The sequence below is a fragment of the Varanus komodoensis genome, unplaced genomic scaffold (genome assembly GCF_004798865.1).
Source record: "Varanus komodoensis strain SLA01 unplaced genomic scaffold, ASM479886v1 scaffold8, whole genome shotgun sequence".
Classification (NCBI taxonomy): Eukaryota; Metazoa; Chordata; class Lepidosauria; order Squamata; family Varanidae; genus Varanus; species Varanus komodoensis.
Window position 1 is genome coordinate 23,772,295 of NW_025336481.1, and position 19,881 is coordinate 23,792,175.

The 19,881-nt window shown below is 40.8% G+C and overlaps 1 protein-coding gene and 1 long non-coding RNA gene across 3 annotated transcripts in view; one reads left to right on the top strand and one right to left on the bottom strand.

Moving 5' to 3' along the window:
• Positions 1-299: 299 nt before the first annotated feature.
• On the bottom strand, positions 300-4,952 carry LOC123036069. The gene is made up of 2 exons (XR_006417088.1): positions 2,111-4,952; positions 300-702 (listed from the first exon to the last, which is right to left on the bottom strand). It is a non-coding gene; the product is annotated as an uncharacterized LOC123036069 (long non-coding RNA).
• Positions 4,953-7,413: 2,461 nt separating this feature from the next.
• TMCC3 (transmembrane and coiled-coil domain family 3) overlaps positions 7,414-19,881 on the top strand; it is a 42,225-nt gene continuing 29,757 nt past the window's right edge. The window contains exon 1 of one of the 2 annotated variants that reach the window (XM_044454947.1): positions 7,414-8,734. Coding sequence is in view for 1 of the 2 variants with exons in the window: in XM_044454946.1 (XP_044310881.1) it covers positions 9,248-9,325 (78 nt within the window). In the remaining variant the exon portion in view is untranslated. Of the gene's footprint in view, positions 8,735-8,780; positions 9,326-19,881 lie in introns of those variants that run through there. The other variant, XM_044454946.1, reaches the window with a different exon arrangement.

Consider the following 19,881-nt stretch of genomic DNA (forward strand, 5'->3'; position numbering starts at 1 on the left):
GCCCTAACCCCAATACTAGCATCTACCTTAGTTAAAACACTTACTCCCCATCCAAAATTTGGCAATATGATAGTGACTAAAGTCACTGAAGAAATTTAAGTGGGAGTACACTAATACAAATATACCATATTTTTGTTTTTGTTTTACAACTGGCTAACACAGATGTGTATATATTCTGGTGTTGTCTTTTTTGCATGCACATTCTAATTTGCAAAAACACATGTGACCTTGTATATGTCCACATGTAACAGGTTGAACACCCGCCCTCTGGTCAGAAGAACCATTCAAAAACATCACGGTTTTGTCTGGAGTGTGTTTGTTTATTATTAGAGCTTTTTAGAGCTTTATTAGAGCTTTTTTTAAAGTCCTCATCCAGTCCATAGTTGTAGTCAGGCTCTGACTTAACTCATCCACACTCTCACCTGAAGGAGTCAAAAAGATGAAATAGAGCTGGTGTCAAACTAAGCAGTTTCATGTAGATATAGAACAGCATGGGGGATAAGGCTGATTCTTGAGAAGAATCCATCAGACTGGATCACTGACCTCCAAGCACCACCTCTGAGACTCAACCACCCAAGTAGGGGTGGAAAGCAAGTGATGCAGAACTTGCCCCACGCTCTCAGCTCAGAGTCACTTCAGAAGGATACCGTAGTTGATGGTATTGAAAGGTGCCAAGAGAACTGCCAAAGAAGGAGGAGTTCCCTGTGGATGGCAAGTTAAGTATTACTGCAGATATAAGTGAGAATGGCTCTAGTCTACCCTTTTGCTTGGGACTGAGGTTTCTGTGTTTGACTTTAATTTTTTATGGGGAAGCATTCCCATCACATGAGCTCAAAGATGCAGTTTAAAGTGATATGGTCCAGAAGATTTACTGCCACAACTGTTTGTAAGAACAAGGCTTAAAATTTCCATGGAATACTAAGTTATACTCTTTCCTCATTATACAGAGGTTAATTGTGTTATCTACCTAACAGAAAAAGTATTGGAATAATCAGAATGAAGGCTTCCAAATTTATGTTAATATTTTCAGGAAGTTTAGTTAATGTTTTAATACCATTCAATGAACCATTTAGTCTGGTATTTTTTTTTACAGAAGCATGAGTAAACATTGCAAATTATTGTGGGAATATTTGAAAACTGGAATGAAATATCTCGAGTATTGATAGGTATAAATGATCTATTTATATATGCATATTTCATGGGCACCATTATTTGAATCTTGAAAACAAAGTTGCACATGGCCACTGCTTACCATTTGACTTTGGTGAAACAGACTAGTTAGTAAGGAGTGCCTTATGTGATTGTATTACATGGGATGGGCCATAGCAACAATTCAGCACATGCATTATGACTGAATGAAATTTAAGTGCTGCTTGTAAATCTGATTTTGATTCTCATATTCCTACATTTGGTGGAGGGATTTGCATTAGTGAAACTGATAATACATTCTGACCATGGTTTGGTTTATCACTGCACTGGGGAAAGGAAGAAAAACATATCCATATTTGATATACCAGACTTCATCCCATGCATTTTCTCCTGCCTAATGTTTCTTTACCCCAGGGGCAGTCAACTTCTTTCCACCCAAGGGCTGAATTCCATTTCAGGGAGGCTTTTGGGGACTGTATTTCAGTTGTGGAGAACCAAAGGCCAAAGGGGAAAAGTCAAAATACTCCAAATGCCAGCACATTGTAGCTTAAAGCTCTTGTTGCAAGTAACTAAGCTTTAGGAGAGGCATTTCCACCTTTTAGAATGGTGCAAAACTGGATAAAAGTCAGCAAGCTAGGAAATGAGCAGTGACTGGGAGAAAAGAGGTAAGGCCAGTGGGAGAAGCACGGTCTCCAGATGTCAGTATTTGACTTCCAAGCTGAAGCTTTGCATCCCTTCTTTACCCCACTGAAAATGCTATTGCTAAGACTATTACTATTATTTTTGATCTCTATTTTTTCATCTTAGAATCTCCTGTAGTCTAGGAAATTTCTTTAAGTTCCACAATCATTCTTCTATGTTTTGCACTGAACATTGACTAGCCCTACTAGTAGGAGGTATTTGGCTGATGTTGTAAAGCAGGGATGAGAAGCTCTGGCTTACAATTCCAGTCTTCTCTCACCATTGGCTCTGCTGTCTCAGGTGATGGAAAGTTGAGAGTCAAAACATCTGGAGGGCTGCAACTTGCCAACTCTGTTGTAAAGGCACATGTTTCTGTGGCAAACATACTGTAAAGCGATATCATGTGTTGTCTCTGAAGACTCCAAGTATAACTTAATGGAACAAGAGTTGCTTTTGAATGACATAGACTGCCACTCTGGTGCCTCTGTCACTTCTGGTAAGCAGGATTTCTTAGCAACCAAACAAGGCATGCTTCCTGGTTACTTCACATTACCTGAGTAAGGAGAGAACATGATAAAGCAAGGGAAAAGCAAAAGAACTAGCCAGGAAAAATGGCCAGTTCTAATGTTGTAACACCACATTGTAATACACATATCATAACACCATGTTGTAATAAACATTTATTTCAAGGCAGTATAGAATCAAAGTCAGGTGCCAACTAATTATTGTGATTTAGAAATTGCATCCTATTTGTTTAACTATTTAGATTCCTAGAATCTTTCAAGGTTTGATAGTGGAAAAAACCAATCGGTGTTTAATGCTTTTCCATAAATGTTACCATGATAATGCCAGGAAATCACCAGATGATTATCTTTTCAAAATGGAAAAAGACTAAAATAACATCTGCGGTGAACAGACAGATTTTGAATAAAGAGAAAGGAAAAGGGGCAGTGTTTCCTGCATTGTTTCTGTACCTAGTATAATACTTTTCAATTTCAGGATCACTATCTGAGCCTAACCTCAGAGTCTAACCATTTTTGAGAAAAGGTGAAAAGCTGCCTTGTATTATGTTTCTGTGTGAATAGAAGAAATAGGGGGAATTAATAAAATGAAAGCAGGGACTCTGATTGTTCATCTTGACATCCTGAGTGATTTTTTTTTAATCATGGTGAGCATTGATTTACTCTGAATTATGAAATACTTACGGTACTAGAGAGAACAGTGCAGAATGAGGCATGAAAACATATGGGTTTTGTTTAAATTTTGGTAGATCTCAGTCTTAATGATTGTATATTTAATTTGAAATTAATGCATACAATTCAATACCAACAGTTACTGGCTCAGACGACTTTTAAAAATTCATATAATATATGTTTTTCAATTAGTGATACCATCATTTTCATAAGAAGGTGGCTTGTTGGCCAAAACTTGTGTACCCACAATGATCACATTTGTATTACTTATTTCAGAACAGATTGTGAACTTCAGAGATGCACACTGCATTTAAACTGTAGCATTTTTGCATGTGCAGTACACCGAACCGATTGGCTTAAACATTTTCTTTCAGAAGTGCAACATGTGCTGAAATATGACATAATTATGTATTGTGTGATTACTAATTGCAGCTTCCAAGATACAGTCTGATATTGTACATTCACATAAACACTTTTAGACAAAACCAGATCTTAATAAATTCTTATCCAAAATTACATAAATAAATATAACACTTTCTGAGGATATAATGGTGTACTTTTGCCATCTCTAGTATCCATCTCTATTTGCCATGGTATCTAAAAGGGACCTAATAGGAAGAGCCCTGCTTGAGCAGACCAAGGATCTATCTAGTGCAGCATTCTATTTCCCACATTGGCTGGTCAGATGCTTCCAGAAACCCCCACGCAGGGTGGAAAGACAACAACTGTATGTTTTTGGTCTGCCAGCATTGTTGTCTCTGAACCTGGAGACTCCATTTGGATAGAGTACTTCACAGCTGTTGGTAGGCCAGTCTTATACAACCTGGATTTCTCCAGATGTTGTGGGCTGTAATTTGCATCAGCCCCACCAATCATGGTGATGGTCAGAGATGGTCCAACAGCATCCAGAGCAACCCATGTAGGGGAAGGCTGTGCTAGATCTACCTGCTTGGAGATTGTTGAATCATCTCTGGATTTTAAAGCATCTGACCCAGAGGTTCAGATCTTGTGATAACATCTTGTGATAACCAATGCTATAAATTATGCTTTGTGTAGAAAAATATTTTAGTGCAATTCTATGCATATTTATTTGGAAGCAAGTCCCACTGGTTTCAACAGGATTTCAGATACTGTTTTCATTAGTCTGGGGCTATTACCAATCAGTTTAATTGGGTATCCTGAAGTCCTAGTATATGAAAGAGGGGAAAAAACCTCACTTCACTCTTTCTGTGCCATGCCTAATTAAATCTCTGTCATGTTTCTCATTAGTTGTACCCCTTTTATTTCTAAAATAAAAGAATTCATGGTGTTTTAGCCTTTCCTGATCAGGAAGGAGCCCACATCTTTTGATCATTTTGATCCTCCACCTGTTTTGTTTTTTTCAGCTTGCAAGCCCCATGTTGCCTTTCTTTGTTGTGCCAGTCAGAACTGTACACAGTATTCCAAGTGCTGTTGCATAATAGATTATTTTCAATCCCCTTTCTAATAATCCCTAACATGAAACCTGTCTTTTTCAATGCTGCGGCTGACTGAATTGGCACTTCTGTTACCCACCATGACCCTGAGATTCCCCCCACTTTTTTGAGCAGTAACAACAAATTCTCTTCTTGTGCACTTTTTAATTCATCAATTCAACATTCGAATGTTAGCCTTTGTCATCCCTATTTGACTTAGTACTTAAATTACCTCCCTTCATCCTTTTCACAAAAAGTGATTCAGGCATATCTCACATCTGTTCAGTATCTTCTGCAGTGACATCTTTCTGCCTAGTTTTCATTTTCTAATGTACTGAAAGATTTTAGAACAGTTTTTAGCAATTTGTTAATCATATTATTTTTATGTTGTCTTACTGCAATTTTTTTAGAAATAAGTTTTATTTCAAATTATAATCCTAAAAAACAAAATAAAAAACTAAAAACAACATCCATCATCAAAAACATCGGACCCACTGGGTCAGCCCCCACACCCTTCTTTTTCCATTTATTATAACTTAAAAACATATTTAAATCTATGTGAAGTCCTGTTTCTCTAGCCAATAATAAAAAAGAGTCCCAAGTTTGATAGAAGTCAGTATCTTCCTTCTCTTTCAATTTCTATCCATTTCTGCACAGTCCAGGATCTTTTTTAGAATCAGTTCGTCGATGGGTAGTTCTTCACTTTTCCAGTGTTGAGCAAATGCAATCCTCGCCGCAGTGATTACGTGTAACTTGTCTTATTGCAATTGAGGGCACAGTCCTATGACTGTTCAGACAGAAGAAAGTTTTGCATCTTCCACCATTCCACAACCAGTCATACTGGGAGCTTTAGGTCCTTTTTCTGTATATATAGGATTGAGTCCTTAATCCCCCTCCACTCCCAAGTTTGTAGACTTACTGCTTCTCCTCATTTGTACAACACTTCTATTTTTAGATCTTATCTTGTAAAATTTCCTTTATTTTGCTCATTAACTTCACCAGCATCTTCCTGGACATTACACCTTTTAATAATCTGTGCTACAGAGTTCATGAACTTCTATTATAGTGGTTTTAAACAACCTGCAAGTTTCCTGGTGATATTTGATTTTCTGATCGTCCCTTTTAACTAACCTATTCAGTTTTGGTGGTTTGTTTTAGAAGTTTCTTTTTGAAAAGAAATGTAACATGGATTTTCTGAGCAATCTTCACCCCCCCCCCCCCGCAACACACATATTGGGCTCTTTAGTACTATAATCATTGTTAATGAGTGTTTTGGCACCATTTATATCTTGACCCAGATCTGATTCTGCTTAGGATTAAATCAAGGTTCACCTTGCATTTTTCCGACACCCATGAACTTTTCTAAGGCTTTGTTGAGTTTGCAGCTTGTGGTTCTGAGAGTAACAAATGCATTATGCCATAGTTTTTACTGGCAGACAAATACATGGAGGGTTCTCTTGGTCTGGAATAGGATATTTGGATACAAAGAGAAAATGTTGCAAACAATGAGTTGAGGAGGCATTGATATAAAAGGGGTAGCCGTAAATGTGTAGTATTTCAGAAGTTCTAAAGTACAGTAGTTTAGTTATTGTAACTAGCTATTTTATCTGTTTGTGGTTTGAATTTACATTGTCTTACCCATTGTGAAAGTAGCTGAAGTTGGATTTTTCTATTTTCTCTATTTTACACAACTTCCTTTACCAGCCTCACTAATTTCTTTCTCCTGATCATCGTCAGAGTTTTGATCTGAGAGCCAGTGTGGTGTCATGGTTAAGCGCACGGCACTGGGACGCAGGCAATCTGAGTTCTTAGGCCCTACTCAGCTTTGGAACTCACTGGGTAACTTCAGACCTGCTACAAATTGCCAGCTGAACTACCTCACAGGGTTGTTGTTGTGAAGACTGAAAGGAGGAGCATTATCTAAGCTACTTTGAGGTCTTGAAAGGAAAAAGGTAGGATATAAATATAATGTATAACTAAATCTCCAGATCTCAAAGGACTAAATGTTGGGATAGAAGTAGGGGAGGGCTATTGATATTATATTATGCTTGAACTGCTTTCCAGGACCATCTGCCCAACCATTGCCAAAATGGTAAGGTGGAGACATGTTTGCTTCCTAAACGTGTTCTGCCACATTTTAGCACACATCTGTGCAAACTATAGCTGGCTTTGCTTTCTGCCACATCTAAATCCTGACTTGTTTTGTTCTTACGGATATCTCTCCCTGGTTAAAATGTTCTCATAATCTAGAGCAGTGATGGTGAACCTTTTAGAGACTGAGTGCTCAAACTGCAACCCAAAACCCACTTATTTATCGTAAAGTGCCAACACTACAGTAAAACCTGAAAACTGAGGTTTTAGTTTAGAAAAAACAACTCACAGCCAGTCCAAGCTGACCAGCCATGCGAAAGCTTGGACAAGTTGTGGCTAATGATGTCATCTCCTGGCACCACTACTCCTTTCCGAGCATGCACTTGGCCCCTATGTGTGCTGTTATCCGATGCTCGACTGCTGGGGCAATGCTAGGGTGACTTGGCTTGTATGCTGACGGAGAGGGTTCTGCATGCCCACTGCGGCATGCGTGTCATAGGTTCGCCACCACTGCCCTAACCCTACCCTGGTGCACTCCCCTAACCCTAATAAAGGGTGGAAGTTCCATTGAAAAGGGCGATTTTGAAAAAGCCTTCCTTGAGTAGCTTTTCATGCACAGCTCAACATTTCTGCTCATTTTAAACACATTCCAACCACCAAAATCATGCCAGGACACCTCGTTTTTCTAACTCTAACCCAGTGATGGTGAACCTTTTAGAGACCAAGTGCCCAAACTGGAACCCAAAACCCACTTCTTTATTGCAAAGTGCCAACACTGCAATAAAACCTGAAAACTGAGGTTTTAGTTTAGAAAACACAACTCACAGTCAGTCCAAGCAAATATATATATATCTTTGGCAGTGCACTGACTGGCCATGTGAAAGCTCCAACGAGTCTCAGCGAATGAGTCACGGCTTGTGAGGTCATCGCCTGACATGCGGCTCCTTTCTGAACGTGTGCATGGCCCCTGTGTACGCTGTTATCCAGTGCTCGGCTGAAGGGCCGACTTGGCTCGTGTGCCAACAGAGAGGGCTCTGTGTGCCCACTGTGGCATGTGTGTCTTATGTTCGCCACTACTGATCTAGAGTGTTTATTCATCCTGCATTGTTCCCAAGAGGTCACTAAACATTTCCTCTACTTGGTGGAATTATTCATACTCTTAGAAAAAAATTAACTGTTTAAAAAGATTGTGTTTGCTTTGAGCATATGAAACCACCTTTCATTAAAATTGATCACATTTATATATTTATTTATTTACATATATTTATAAGTTGCCTATAATTGCCGAGACCTTCCCAGGCAACTTACAATGTAAAAATATATGCACCCTTCCCAGGTCCAATGCCTCCTTCTATGCTTCTGGGGGCTGTATTCCAATGAAGACCTGGAAAGGGGTGTCTGAAACAAGAACACTCCTAACTAAGCAGTTCCCTTCATATCTTTTACTAGTGAACGATTAGGATGCTGTGTTTTATTTTACTTTGTCTCATTGTTAAACTGTCCGGAGACTAAGGTAAGGGACAGTCTAAAAAAGTTTTAAATAAATGAATAAATAAACAAAAGTTTCCAAATGTCTATCCATATGGAACCAACTGGCACCACTGACGCATGAGAGATCAGAAGTACAAAGGGATATTCCTGAAAAGGAGGAAGGGACCAGAATAGCCCAGTGACGAGTGATCATGCCTAGTTGGAATGGATTGCAACTGCCTACTGGGTGTGTGCAGAGACAGAAAGCCAGGGCCAGAAAAGGAAGGGGCTGTCGGAACACGATGGCAGGCAACCTGGCTCTCTCCTGACGGCAGCTTCTCACCCTCCTGACTACAATTTGAAGCATTCTCTAGCCAGCCACGCCACCGCCCCAGTTCTAGAGGAAGCCTTCCCAGGCCTTTATTCCCCCCTAAACTAAACGAGACCCAAACTTGCACCCACCCAACCCTCGTGGCAAAGGCACTTGATTCTCTGTCCGTTCAGTGGCTTTTTTTATTTAATCCTCTTTCCAACTCTACCATAGCCCCCTTGACGGCGGGAGACAACCAAAACTATAGTTCAGGATTAATTACCGAGCAAGCCCTATGCAGCTGCGCCCGCATTTTTACAGATGGGCGTAGCCCTGGCCGATGACCACAGAAAGGGCTTGCACATTCGGATTAATACGGTATCGAGGTAAGCCAAGGTGTCCTTTGCTCTCGTTGCTGAAGTTGCTTCTCTGCTTGCAGAAGCGAAACGCGCACACTTCGACTGAAAGCGTTGCTGAAGGGCCAGATTTCCTGCTACGTGTTTGGGATGCTGATCTTTCCCTGGCATTTCACCAGGAAGGAGGAGGAGAGGCGACTCCTACCTCGACTGGAGGGTGGATTTGACTTGACCCTACAGTTCCCTTTCGCAGTTTTCTAGAGGAAGCTGCCCTTTGGGGAGAAGAGGGCTACCAGGAGCTTTCCGGGAAGGGGCTTCGCGAGCGAGGCTCCGGAAGGGGTCAGGCAGTTCGTTTGTGCTCGGGTAGGCGTGCCCTGCTCGTTCTCGCACGCCCCGGGAGGCGGCGAAAGCAGGGCAGGCTGGCTGGAGGCTACAGCGGCCAGGCAGCAGGAGCGAGCCGAGCGGGGCGCGCGTTGCGCGGCTTCTCGGCAAGGTTGGGACGCGGTCTGCGTGGGCAGGAGCGCGGGAAAGAAGGGGGCGACCATGCCGGGCAGCGACACCCCGCTGGCTGTGGACAGGACTTACTCGGACCCGGAGAGGCACCGACGCTTCAAGACCCGGGTAATTCCCTCCCGCGCGCGCGCGCCCGCCGCCGCCTCCGCCTCCCCCGGCTCTGCTCTCCTCCGCCTGCCGCGCAACTCCGCGGTTGACCCAGCTCGCCTGTCCCTCGTCCCCTGGATGCTCGGCTGAATGGTGCAGCCGCGCCTCCTTCGGGACACTTGCCTGTCGTCGCCTCTGGGTGTTGGCAGGAGCTGTCAGGTCGCCCAAAAGGGCTCCCGTTCAGCAGCGTGTTTCTGCGATGTGTCAAGTGTCAGGTCTCAACTCGCCTGGCCGGGTGGAGCAGCCACCAGGGACCTTGCTCCCGACTGGATCCGCGCCTCCCCGCTCCTCGTTATGCTGCTTGGAACACTGGGCACCTGCCGGCGAGCATTGCTAAAAAGTAACGGGAGGAGCGCCTGCAAAGAGCTGCTGCCCTTGCTCCTTAGAAGCGGGGGTCGAAGCATCCTCCAGGTGCAAAGGGGGCAAAAATGTCTCGGCAATTAGACGTCGCAGTTCTGCCTCCCCCCTTCATCCCCATGAGAATACAGTTTAGCAGGCCCTTTAAAACTGGATATTTAATGCTGGGTGTGATCCATGCCTTTGTAGGAGGCTTCGATCTGACAGTGCGGGGCAGTTTGTTATACAGAAACAGGTGGGCTCTGCCCCTGGGATTCAGAGCCAGCCCAAACAGTTGCGCTGCGGATCATCAACCTTTGCTCTTCTGATTCTAAAGCTGTCGAGCCCAGCTCCTATTTGATTAGGGTGCAGGGTGCACTACATATACCTGGGCGGTGGTGGAGATGGGAATAAACAGCTTTGCTCCCATGCCACCTTTGCCCTCCCAAACTTATTAACCACTGGAAGGAGAAAATAGAGTTAATAGCACCTGCAGGGATCAGGAAAATTTCACAGGAGGAGGGGTTAAATCTCCCTGCTCTCCACCCCGGAGTGACTATTGCTTGCCTAATAGAAACTGGAGCATGCTAACAGCACTCGTTTAAAATAAAGTTGGGAGATTCCACTGATGATGCAGACACTATCAAGTCATTACCCTGCAGCCAGCTTCTGCTCATCAAGGTTGCATTAAGAGTTGTTCTACTTGTAGAAAGGCATAGCTCTTCTCCAACAAAGATGATCATTTCTGTGCAATGATTTCTTCACAGCTGGAGTGCTTGCAGTAGTTGATTCACTGCTTAATCTTTGTACCAAAACCCATTAGAAAATACAGCAAAAGTAAATCTCCCTTAGTTGTTTTTGTATTGTTGTTTTAGTCTTAGAAAAGGGGTCATCACAATGCTTTAGACTGCATTTTAAAGCTAGTGAATTGCATGTTCAGTTTAATTAAGGGTACAGTCTTGTGTACTTTAGGCAGAGAAAAGGCTTATAACTCCCAGTGAGCCCCAGTCTGCTTCATAAGGCTTAAGTTTTGAAAATAGACAAAGTCAAAATTGCAAAGATGCAGTCTGGATAAAATGAAGGTGCTGAGCGGATTAGAGGATACATGCAAAAAGTGAAAAGTTTGACTGATAGGCCATTCCTTATTTCTAAAGTGTAGTTTGACTAGTCCCTTCTGGATAAATAATGCAAAACCTTACAGCACTAGAAGAGTGATCCAGTGCAAGTTTAGACAGAGAAAAGGCCTATAACATTGTGGTCTCTGGGGCATGCTGGAAGTTGTAGGCCTTTTCTTTATGTAAAGTTGCTTAGGATTGCACCTTAACAGGGTTTTAAAGATAATATCTGTAGAACACTGCGAGAAATCAACCCTAAGCAATTGCATAAAAAAATTAAGAGGAATGTGATGATATGTTGGAGAGATTAAAGAATCTCAAGGACAAACACTTCAGAATGAGGAGCCTGCTTCATTCCTTAGGAATAATTATTTCCATATAACACTTTGCAAGAATTCAGATATTACCTACATGTATTGTGAGGAATTTAGGAAATGTCTTTATCCTGGATCCATCCTTTCGATACGGATTGGAAGCAGGAGCTCTCCAGGGTTTTAGGCCAGACATTTTCCAAGGATTGAACCTAGACCTTCTGCATGCAAAACAGATGCTCTGCCACTGAACCACAGCCCCTCCTCTAAGCATGCAAGATGAATTAAGATACTCATGGGAAGCTGCCCTATTCTAGGACAAGATGTTTTTTCAGCTAGGCAAGTACAGTCTATGTTGATTGACATAAAGCTCTTCAGGGTCCTAGACAGAGATCTTTCTCTCATTGCCCACTACCTGATCCTTTTAAATAGATAGGCCAGAGAGTAAACCTGGGGCATTAATGCATGCAGCTACTAAGTGAAGGTCCTTCTCAAAACCTACTGAGATACATGAAAAATTCACATACATCTATTTTCCTGTGTGTACAGATTGTGGGCAGCTATGATCAAATATGGCTCATCCACATGTATACACTGAAGTAAATACTATTTATTTGCATATGATACTGTAATCCCCAACATAGTGCCTACAGGAACCTATGACAGAACCCATGAAGTTCTCTACTTCCTATCTACTTCAAAAATTATTTTTAATACAAACTGTAAAAAGCATTAGGGCACCAGGTTCTCCTCCCACTTTCAGTATCAGCTGCAGATCAGGTGTCTGTGGACAGGCAAAAAATGAAAAAGTTGCCTTCTAGGCTTACCTACTCTTCTGTCCACAAAAAACATTCCCCTTTGGTCTCTCTCTTCCCCAGTCCCAGTCTTTAGCCTCTCTATTTCTCTCAAGACATTTCCTTTTCTAATTATATCTCTCCCTTCCAGTTCAGCCTTCCTTTTATCCCTAGCCCTGCTCTTTCTCGCTCCCTTATATCCCTTTGCCTTGACAGTTTCATCTCCTTCCCAACCTGTAGGCTTGGTATTTCTTCCCCTCCAACATTTAGCTCACTGTTTTGGCGGTTGCTCTTGGTCTCCTTGCTACACCTTTGCCTTGCTGTTTCCCCCTACTAGCCTCCACTTTTGTTATTACTCTCCCCATTTCTCCTTAGCTCACTTGACCCCATGAATAGCCACATCCTGCACAGACTCCATTTTGTATTGCAGTGTTTCTCAAATTCCAAAACATGCCTTTGCATCCCAAAAAGATCCTACACCAAATAATATCTTTTTTAATGCAATGTGGAATAGCCCCTAGGTGAGCACAAGATGAATATATAAGTAATTTTGATGATAGGTTTAGAAGCTGTACTACATACTGGTCTAGTTTTTGCTTCAGATTTGACTGAAAATGGGATAAATGTTTAGCTAGGTCACAGCCAGTCAGCTATGAGTAAATGAATCACCTCTATGTAGTAAAAAGTATGGGTCTTGAGTATTTATATTTTAACTTGGCTTTGATAGTTCTTGCTGCAGGCAAAACTGGTTCTGCTATCCCTCTTCTAAGATGAAATGTTTGGTGGTTCAAATAAACTGCACAACTTGAAGTACTTAGTTATTTATCCAAGTATGGAAAATAAGTAATCTTCCTGTACTGAATGCTCTCTTTCTGCCTCCTGTCACATTTAACAACATGGTGTTGATAAACAGAGGGTGTGCTTCAGATTGTTTCAGCATAATTAAATGGTTTAAGATAAACTCACTTGCTGCGGCTTTGCCTTTTCGGACATTGTTATGACAGGATTCATATGTACTTGATGTAAGTGATACTTCCCTAAATCACAGTCAATTTTGCATTGGATAAAAATAATGATAAAATATTTTTTGTTTCCCCTAACCATATCACTTGACACTTAGTGTGATTACTGGGGGAAAAGAAGGACATTCCAAAATATTTTTTTGTGCATTTTCATGGATAATTCTTGGTGTCACTGCTAATTCACATAAGTCAAGTCAAATAGAAATAAAAATGACTGAGACTATTACTTTAATAGCCCTGCTTTTTGAGTTGTCTTCTTACTGGAAAAATGTTGACTATTCTACAGATATTCTTTTAAAAAGTACTTCTAAAAATAAACTCTTTACAATGCAATAAAGAGCAATTAAGAACTCAATCCTATGCAAGATTAGACAGAAGAAAGCCTTACAACTCCCAGTGTGCCTCAGTTAGTATGCTGGAAACTGTAGACTTCTATTCTGTCTAAACTTGCATCAGAATCTACTTTAAATAGATATGCAATGTAAAATGGTTTTATTTTTGTTAACTACAGAACGCCAGGGATCAGGCTGTAGTTGGTATGTTACTGCTGGCAGCATGGCCTGTGGTGGGGGAAGGAGTGACCCCATCCCCCATGCACTTCAAAGCATGTGTGAACTTCACCACCCATGCCTGATTTAGCAGAGACCCTGTCGATACTGTTACTTAGCTTGTGTGAATGGGAATCCCATAAATCAGGTATTAGCATGAAAGTCATGGTGCTCACATTCTTTGAAGATGATAGTCCACATTGGAAATGGAGTGGTAGAGGTTATCATTATTAGAAATAAGGGTTCCTAACGCAAGTCTCTTCAGGCTGAAAGCATGTACCAGTTGCTGGCAGCTTGGGAAGTGTTGTACTGAACCTTCTTGAAGGAACCTATGGGCAGCTGGTTTGCCACTGTGTGAACAGGGTGTTGGACTGGATGGACCACAGGTCTGATCCAGCATGGCTCTTGTTATATTCTTATCTTCATGGAGAAAGATAGGCAGAGCATTCACATAGGAGTGTGTGTTCAATAAGATGGCTAGTCGATAAGAGAAATCACAGCTCTAGAAGAAGCAGCGTTATCATTAAAATTACATGTCAAGTCAAATACAATTCCAAACTCTCCATAGGTTCTGCTTTCTAAGCACATGTCTCATGGGTGTTGCTTTTTGAACAGGTACGTGTGCCCCCTTGGGATAAAATATGTGTGTTACAGGAAGTCCCGCTTTATATAGCTGCATGTAGCATTAGTAACTGAAGTTTTCACATAGCATAGTATTAATGCCATGTAAACAGCTTGGAAGGATCCTATATGTGAAACAGCTACTTTTCTTTAGATACTCATTTTTACTGATTCATTCAGAGCTCTAGCAATCTAGGCTCCAAGAACCTTTGGTTATGCTATCCTTTAAAAAGGATAACTCTAGTAAGGCAACATTGTATTGATCACTGGCCACATAACTACAGAGGCATTTCTATATTTTCCACCACAGAAGAACTGCTGCCTCCAATAATATATAAATCTTGGCTAAGACTCAAAGAATCCTGCTTTAGTGTATTATTTAAATCATCTGGTTTATGTTCAAGGTTTAGAACCTTTCTTTACACAGTTGATCATAAGAGAAAATGAATTTTCTTTAAGTGGTCAGAAGCTCAGCACTCCGATTGTCTACAACATCAAGAATTGACTGTATCCATCTACCTTGGATCTTCTGATCCTTCTTTTTCCATGTTCTACAAAATAACATTTTCCAGGTTTGCTTTTAATGAAAGCAGAGCTAAAGAACATGGGATGAAACCTTGTGAAAAATGAAAAAAATCACAATACTATTATCAAAACAAATTTAATTTACTAATTTAACAGTGCATTCCTACACATGCATATTCAAAATCTGAATTCCTATGTGGACACCTTAGAATAAGTCTCACTGAACTCAGTGAGTTCATGTTTATTTAATTCTGAATAAACATGCCTTGGATGGCACTATAAGATCATTAGATACATTGGCTTAGATCCTGAGATTTGTGTATGAAAGGAATTTTATGGTGAACAGGTTTGCTTTCCTCTCTTCCTCATGTATCCCTCCCTCCCTCCCTCCCTTCCTCTAGTGGTTTAAGAATTTCCTGAATGGTGTAGGATAAGGCATGGGGGACTGCAATAGTCAATGTCCAAACTTCACAGAGGCACCTTGGTTTTTGGAAGGTGCAAAAGTGATGGTGGAAATGGAGGAAATCGGAAAAATCCCTTTCTTGGAATTCTGAATCTAAAACATACAATTTTGTCTGCATGTAAAAATTCACTGTTATAACATTGAATTCTTCCCTAATACAATGTATTATCATTATTGCACCGCAACTGTCATAACTTATTTTGCTTATCGTTACTATGTGGAAACCCCTGTTTCTTAATTTTATTTGATTTATATTTGATTCCATCTCAGTAAATAATACGTAGTTGAAAATACTACCATAATTCAGGCTGACTGATCTAATAAACATAACTCTGAAAAAGTCATGGACTTCAGAAAATAGAAAGTGTGCATGAAATGAAACAGATTTTCACTCTTTTGCAGGTTAGGTTGTTCCTTGACTGTGTGTGTACATACCTTTTTCAAATATTTTCTAAATAATTTAGAATGATGTAGAATGGGGAGAAATCTGAAAAAAGGAGAGAGATTTCATTGTACAAAGAATTTGCTACCCTATTTCAGGAGCAACATACTTCTCAGATGATACTTCCGCACCAGATACCTGAAGATACTATGGGCTGGATCCAGTGTAAGTTAGTTGCACTTGGGTTCCATTGAAATCATTGCAAAAAGCTAGCTAGGATTAAGTGATGACATATTGATTTCAATGGGAACTAAGTTCAACTAACATAGTAGGCTTCCAGATGAAGCTTTAATTATGCAATTGCCCTTCCCCTTTCATGGAATTTCATGGGGATTACAGATGACATCATTTTCTACCTATAACATTTTCCACCTTTCTTTCCAGGAAAAAAAAGGCAAAAAAGAGGGAATCATTGTTTGGCAGTAACAAAAGCCCTTCTGGGTAGAAGGGTGGTAGGCATTGGTAGGCATTGTGAAGCAACTCTGTATTTTCTCTCTAAACAGGTTTCCCATGATAGAAAAGGTGGTAGAAGCAATGGGAAAGCACACAGAAGATAATGTTATGTGAACCCCTTGTAAAATTTATGAATTAGGTAAGGCATTGGCAGGGGGAAAGTCTCATCTAGAAACATTGCTGGAGCTGTTGTTTGGGTCCAACCCTATGCATTTTGCAACATTTGAAAATATTTTCCAGCATAAAGCCCTAAGCATGGAACTTATTTAGGAATCTGGTCAAACACAGTAGCAGTGCTCTCTTAAGTAATATGACTGTCTTTGTTTACTGTCTTTTTTGTGTTTGAAAAGAACATTCAACAGCAGCTTTAACAGAAACCTATTACCCACAAAGACCACATGGTAACTTTGCATCTTGGGTCCTACAAGAAATTTACAGTTGCAGGAATAATTATAAGTAATATTTTAAAATACTGCTTAAATAGTATTTTGTTCTGCTTTTTCCCAGATGTCCAGTTTTCTCTTTTTCAGCTTGGAGGGGGTGGGTGTGTTCCCCATCTTCCATTCTAACAGGCAGTGGCAGTATCAGGAAGTGGCCAGCTAATACTGGAGCCCCAAATCTCTCATTTAGAGCCCTGGATCTCTGATGGCTTTTGGCTATACTGCTCTGCTGCCAATGGGCAGTCATTGAAATAGAGGTGCAGAGGACCTGATGATCTCTGCAGCATCTGATGAGCCGTTTGTCTGTTCCACATTCATTTCCTTCTGTCCCACCTTGAATGCTTCTGCCTACAGTTTTTCTGTTGAAATGAAATGTCCTTCTAGGACATGCTTGAAAGACACTCACAACTGTAGAGCATATATAAATCAGCATATGCAAATTAGTACTTTTTGGTCCTGTATGCCTTGATGTTACATGCCATCAAGTTGTCTCCGAACTATGGAGGACCCTATGAATGAAAGCTCTCCAAAATGTCCTGTCCATGACACACCTTTTGAGTTGTTCTAAATTCAAGGCTGTGGCTACCTTTATGGAGTCGATCCAACTCTTATTTGGTCTTCCTTTTCTTTGACTTTCTTCAACTTTCCCTAGCATGATTGTCTTTTCCAGTGAGCCTTCCTTTCCCATGATGTGCCTGCATGCCTACACCCCAGATGTTTTACATAACTAGCACCAGACCTGTATTCCAGCCCATCCTGAGGACTTCACATCCCAAACCAGGATTGCTGTATTCTCTGAAAGTATCTGGATGTAAGACTGAATGTTACTCCCCTATTGTAGTTGTTGAGGAGCATGCCTGAGAGATTGCCATTTCCCTAATTTCCTGCTTGGAAATGGCCAAATGGTTGGCCACAGTGCAAAGAGAATGCTGGACTAGACAGTCCTTTGGTCTCACCCAGTTTGTTTTTATTTTTTCTGTCCTTACATGATCACATTCTTTATTTCTGATGTCATGCTGACTCTCAAGGCATGGCTCCTAGTACTGATATAAGTTGGGAGTAGCCATTGATCATTAAACATTATGACATCATATTTAGCTTTCATACAACCTGAACACCTAACTGTAATCCAGTTTCTAGCTGATGAAACAATTCAGATTTTCCCTTGTCTGTGGCACCTCTTGAGATACCTTATCCTGGGTAAAGTAGTGATGGCAGAAGGAATTTTCTCTATACTGTTTTTTTAGGAATCCTGTGGGATTTTGAAATCTTTCTTCCATCTTTTTTAAAAAATAAACTTGTGTCTATGAATCAGTTCTGTAAGAGCTTAAGAACACACCTTAATCTCTAGCTCTAGTCTGTAAGCAGACGTAATGAAAGCATTTTAATGTTGTCTTCCTTGCTGTTGTGACTTGCTTATCATGAACTTTATTATGTGACTAAATGATTAACTGGAATGGAGGATAGTAGGTAATATATCAGTACCTTTTCTTGAAAAGTGGGACCTGCAAAGAAGGTTGATTACTCTCTCCATTCCATTCTTCCTCCAGTGTTTTTCTCTAATAGTGAGTAGTGTTGTGCATGCTCAATTCTCAGTGGGATCGCATTGGAGAGGTGGTATTTCCTCACACTTAGTTCATGTTATTTTTATTGTACTTCTGCAGATTTCAAGGCTCTGCTTATATTTGCATATAGTATTATGGCTTTGTCGGAACATACACTTGGAGGATTGAGATTGCTATTGATATCTAATGCAATTCTGTTGTGAATTCATGGGTTGCTACTTCTGGAAAACTTTGGAGGACTAGTAATTGTACTTTTGTCAGCTTGGCATTCCCCAGCGGGAGGCAGACAGCTCGGAAGCTCTAGTTTGCTCATTCATCATAGCTGTGGTCACTAATGCAGATGGATGCCAGCTGGCATGAAGTTTCTATACTCTACAGCAGACCTGGGCATTGCACAGCCTGCGGGCCACATCCGGCCCGGTGGCTGACCCTGACTGGCCCGCATGAGGTCACTGGCAAATTAAAAGTCAATGCAAATATATATCGTCGTTCAAGCCCAAAACAGACTAGATTTCTCTCCCTGAGCAACAAAAAAAAAAAAGGTAATGCAAACACAGCTGGATGCATTTATAGGGAATCCAAAGGCAACTTGGATTGTTGAGTTTTCTGTTTCTCTGTTCTGTTATAATTCGTAAGGTCTGTAAGCACTGGGAGATTACATACGTTGTAAATTTGCGCTATATAAGCAAAATTGAATTGAATTTATTGCTTTTCATGTAATGTTAATCTTAATGTTTTTGTGAATATTCATTAAATAGTGTTCTGTGCTCCACATTTTCATTGTATCATTGTAATGTTTCATTTACTGTTTTTATAGAGATACATATTGAGCAGAGCTGTAAGTGTATTGGTCCGGCCCTTAACAACTGTCAAAGTTTCTCATGTGGCCCCATAGGAAAATTAATTGCCCACCCCTGCTCCAGAGAGTGTTGGGTTCAATTTTGGGAGTTGACTTTGATTTGTTACTCAATACTAAAGCTTAGGTCAAAAATCATCCCAGGCATTGCCAGATATCCAGTTTTAGCTTCCTGGCATGATTAAGCTCATGATGTCATTTTCTGAGCTTGTTCTGCACAAGGGGACTTTAGACAAGAAGCTTATAGCCAATACTAAGGCTTTTGAATTTTTAATGAGCAGTAAAAGTTATGCGAGCTGATTCTACCACTATTTGTAGTTAACAGTCCAGTCAGCTGGTGAATAGGTCAGTGACACCTGGCTAGTACTCTTATATTTTTGAGGAATTAAATATGTATACCCTGCTTGTCCAATAAGTTTGTCCAAAGCAGCTTAGAATAGTCATAATAACAAGTTTAAAACAGAAAAATTAGTAATACCTAACAAAATATTGAATAAGAAGCAATATGAAAAAACTGATCAAGAAGGAACTGAAAAGCTGCCAAATGTGCACACAAAATGAAAGGTCCTTGCTTGGTGCAAAAATGAAGGTACCAAGTGAATTTCCCAGGGAATGAAATTTCAGAAACATGCTACTACAGTGAAGAAGACCCTGCATCTTGTCCCTATCCTCTTCAGCTTGGTTGAGGGGGCGGATCTAGATGTGTAGACAAGCACATACAGAACTAGGGAGATACAATGGGTCGAGAGTGCTTAGGGTAGCCTTCCTCAATCCAATTCTGCCTGGATTTGTTGTAGCTAATTGGGGGCTGCTGAGTGTTGTACTGCAACATACCTGGAAGGCACTAGGTAAGGTTGGCATAGGACTTCATAGTACATGGGAAGGCATCAGAAGCCAATGTATAATTTTTGCCAGAGAGGTATAATGTGTGGGTCCAATGTTAGTCCTGGAATAGACTTGTTGAAAGGAATAGGACCTAAGTTGGACTAACCACCACATGTATCCATCCCAATGTATCCATTGTGG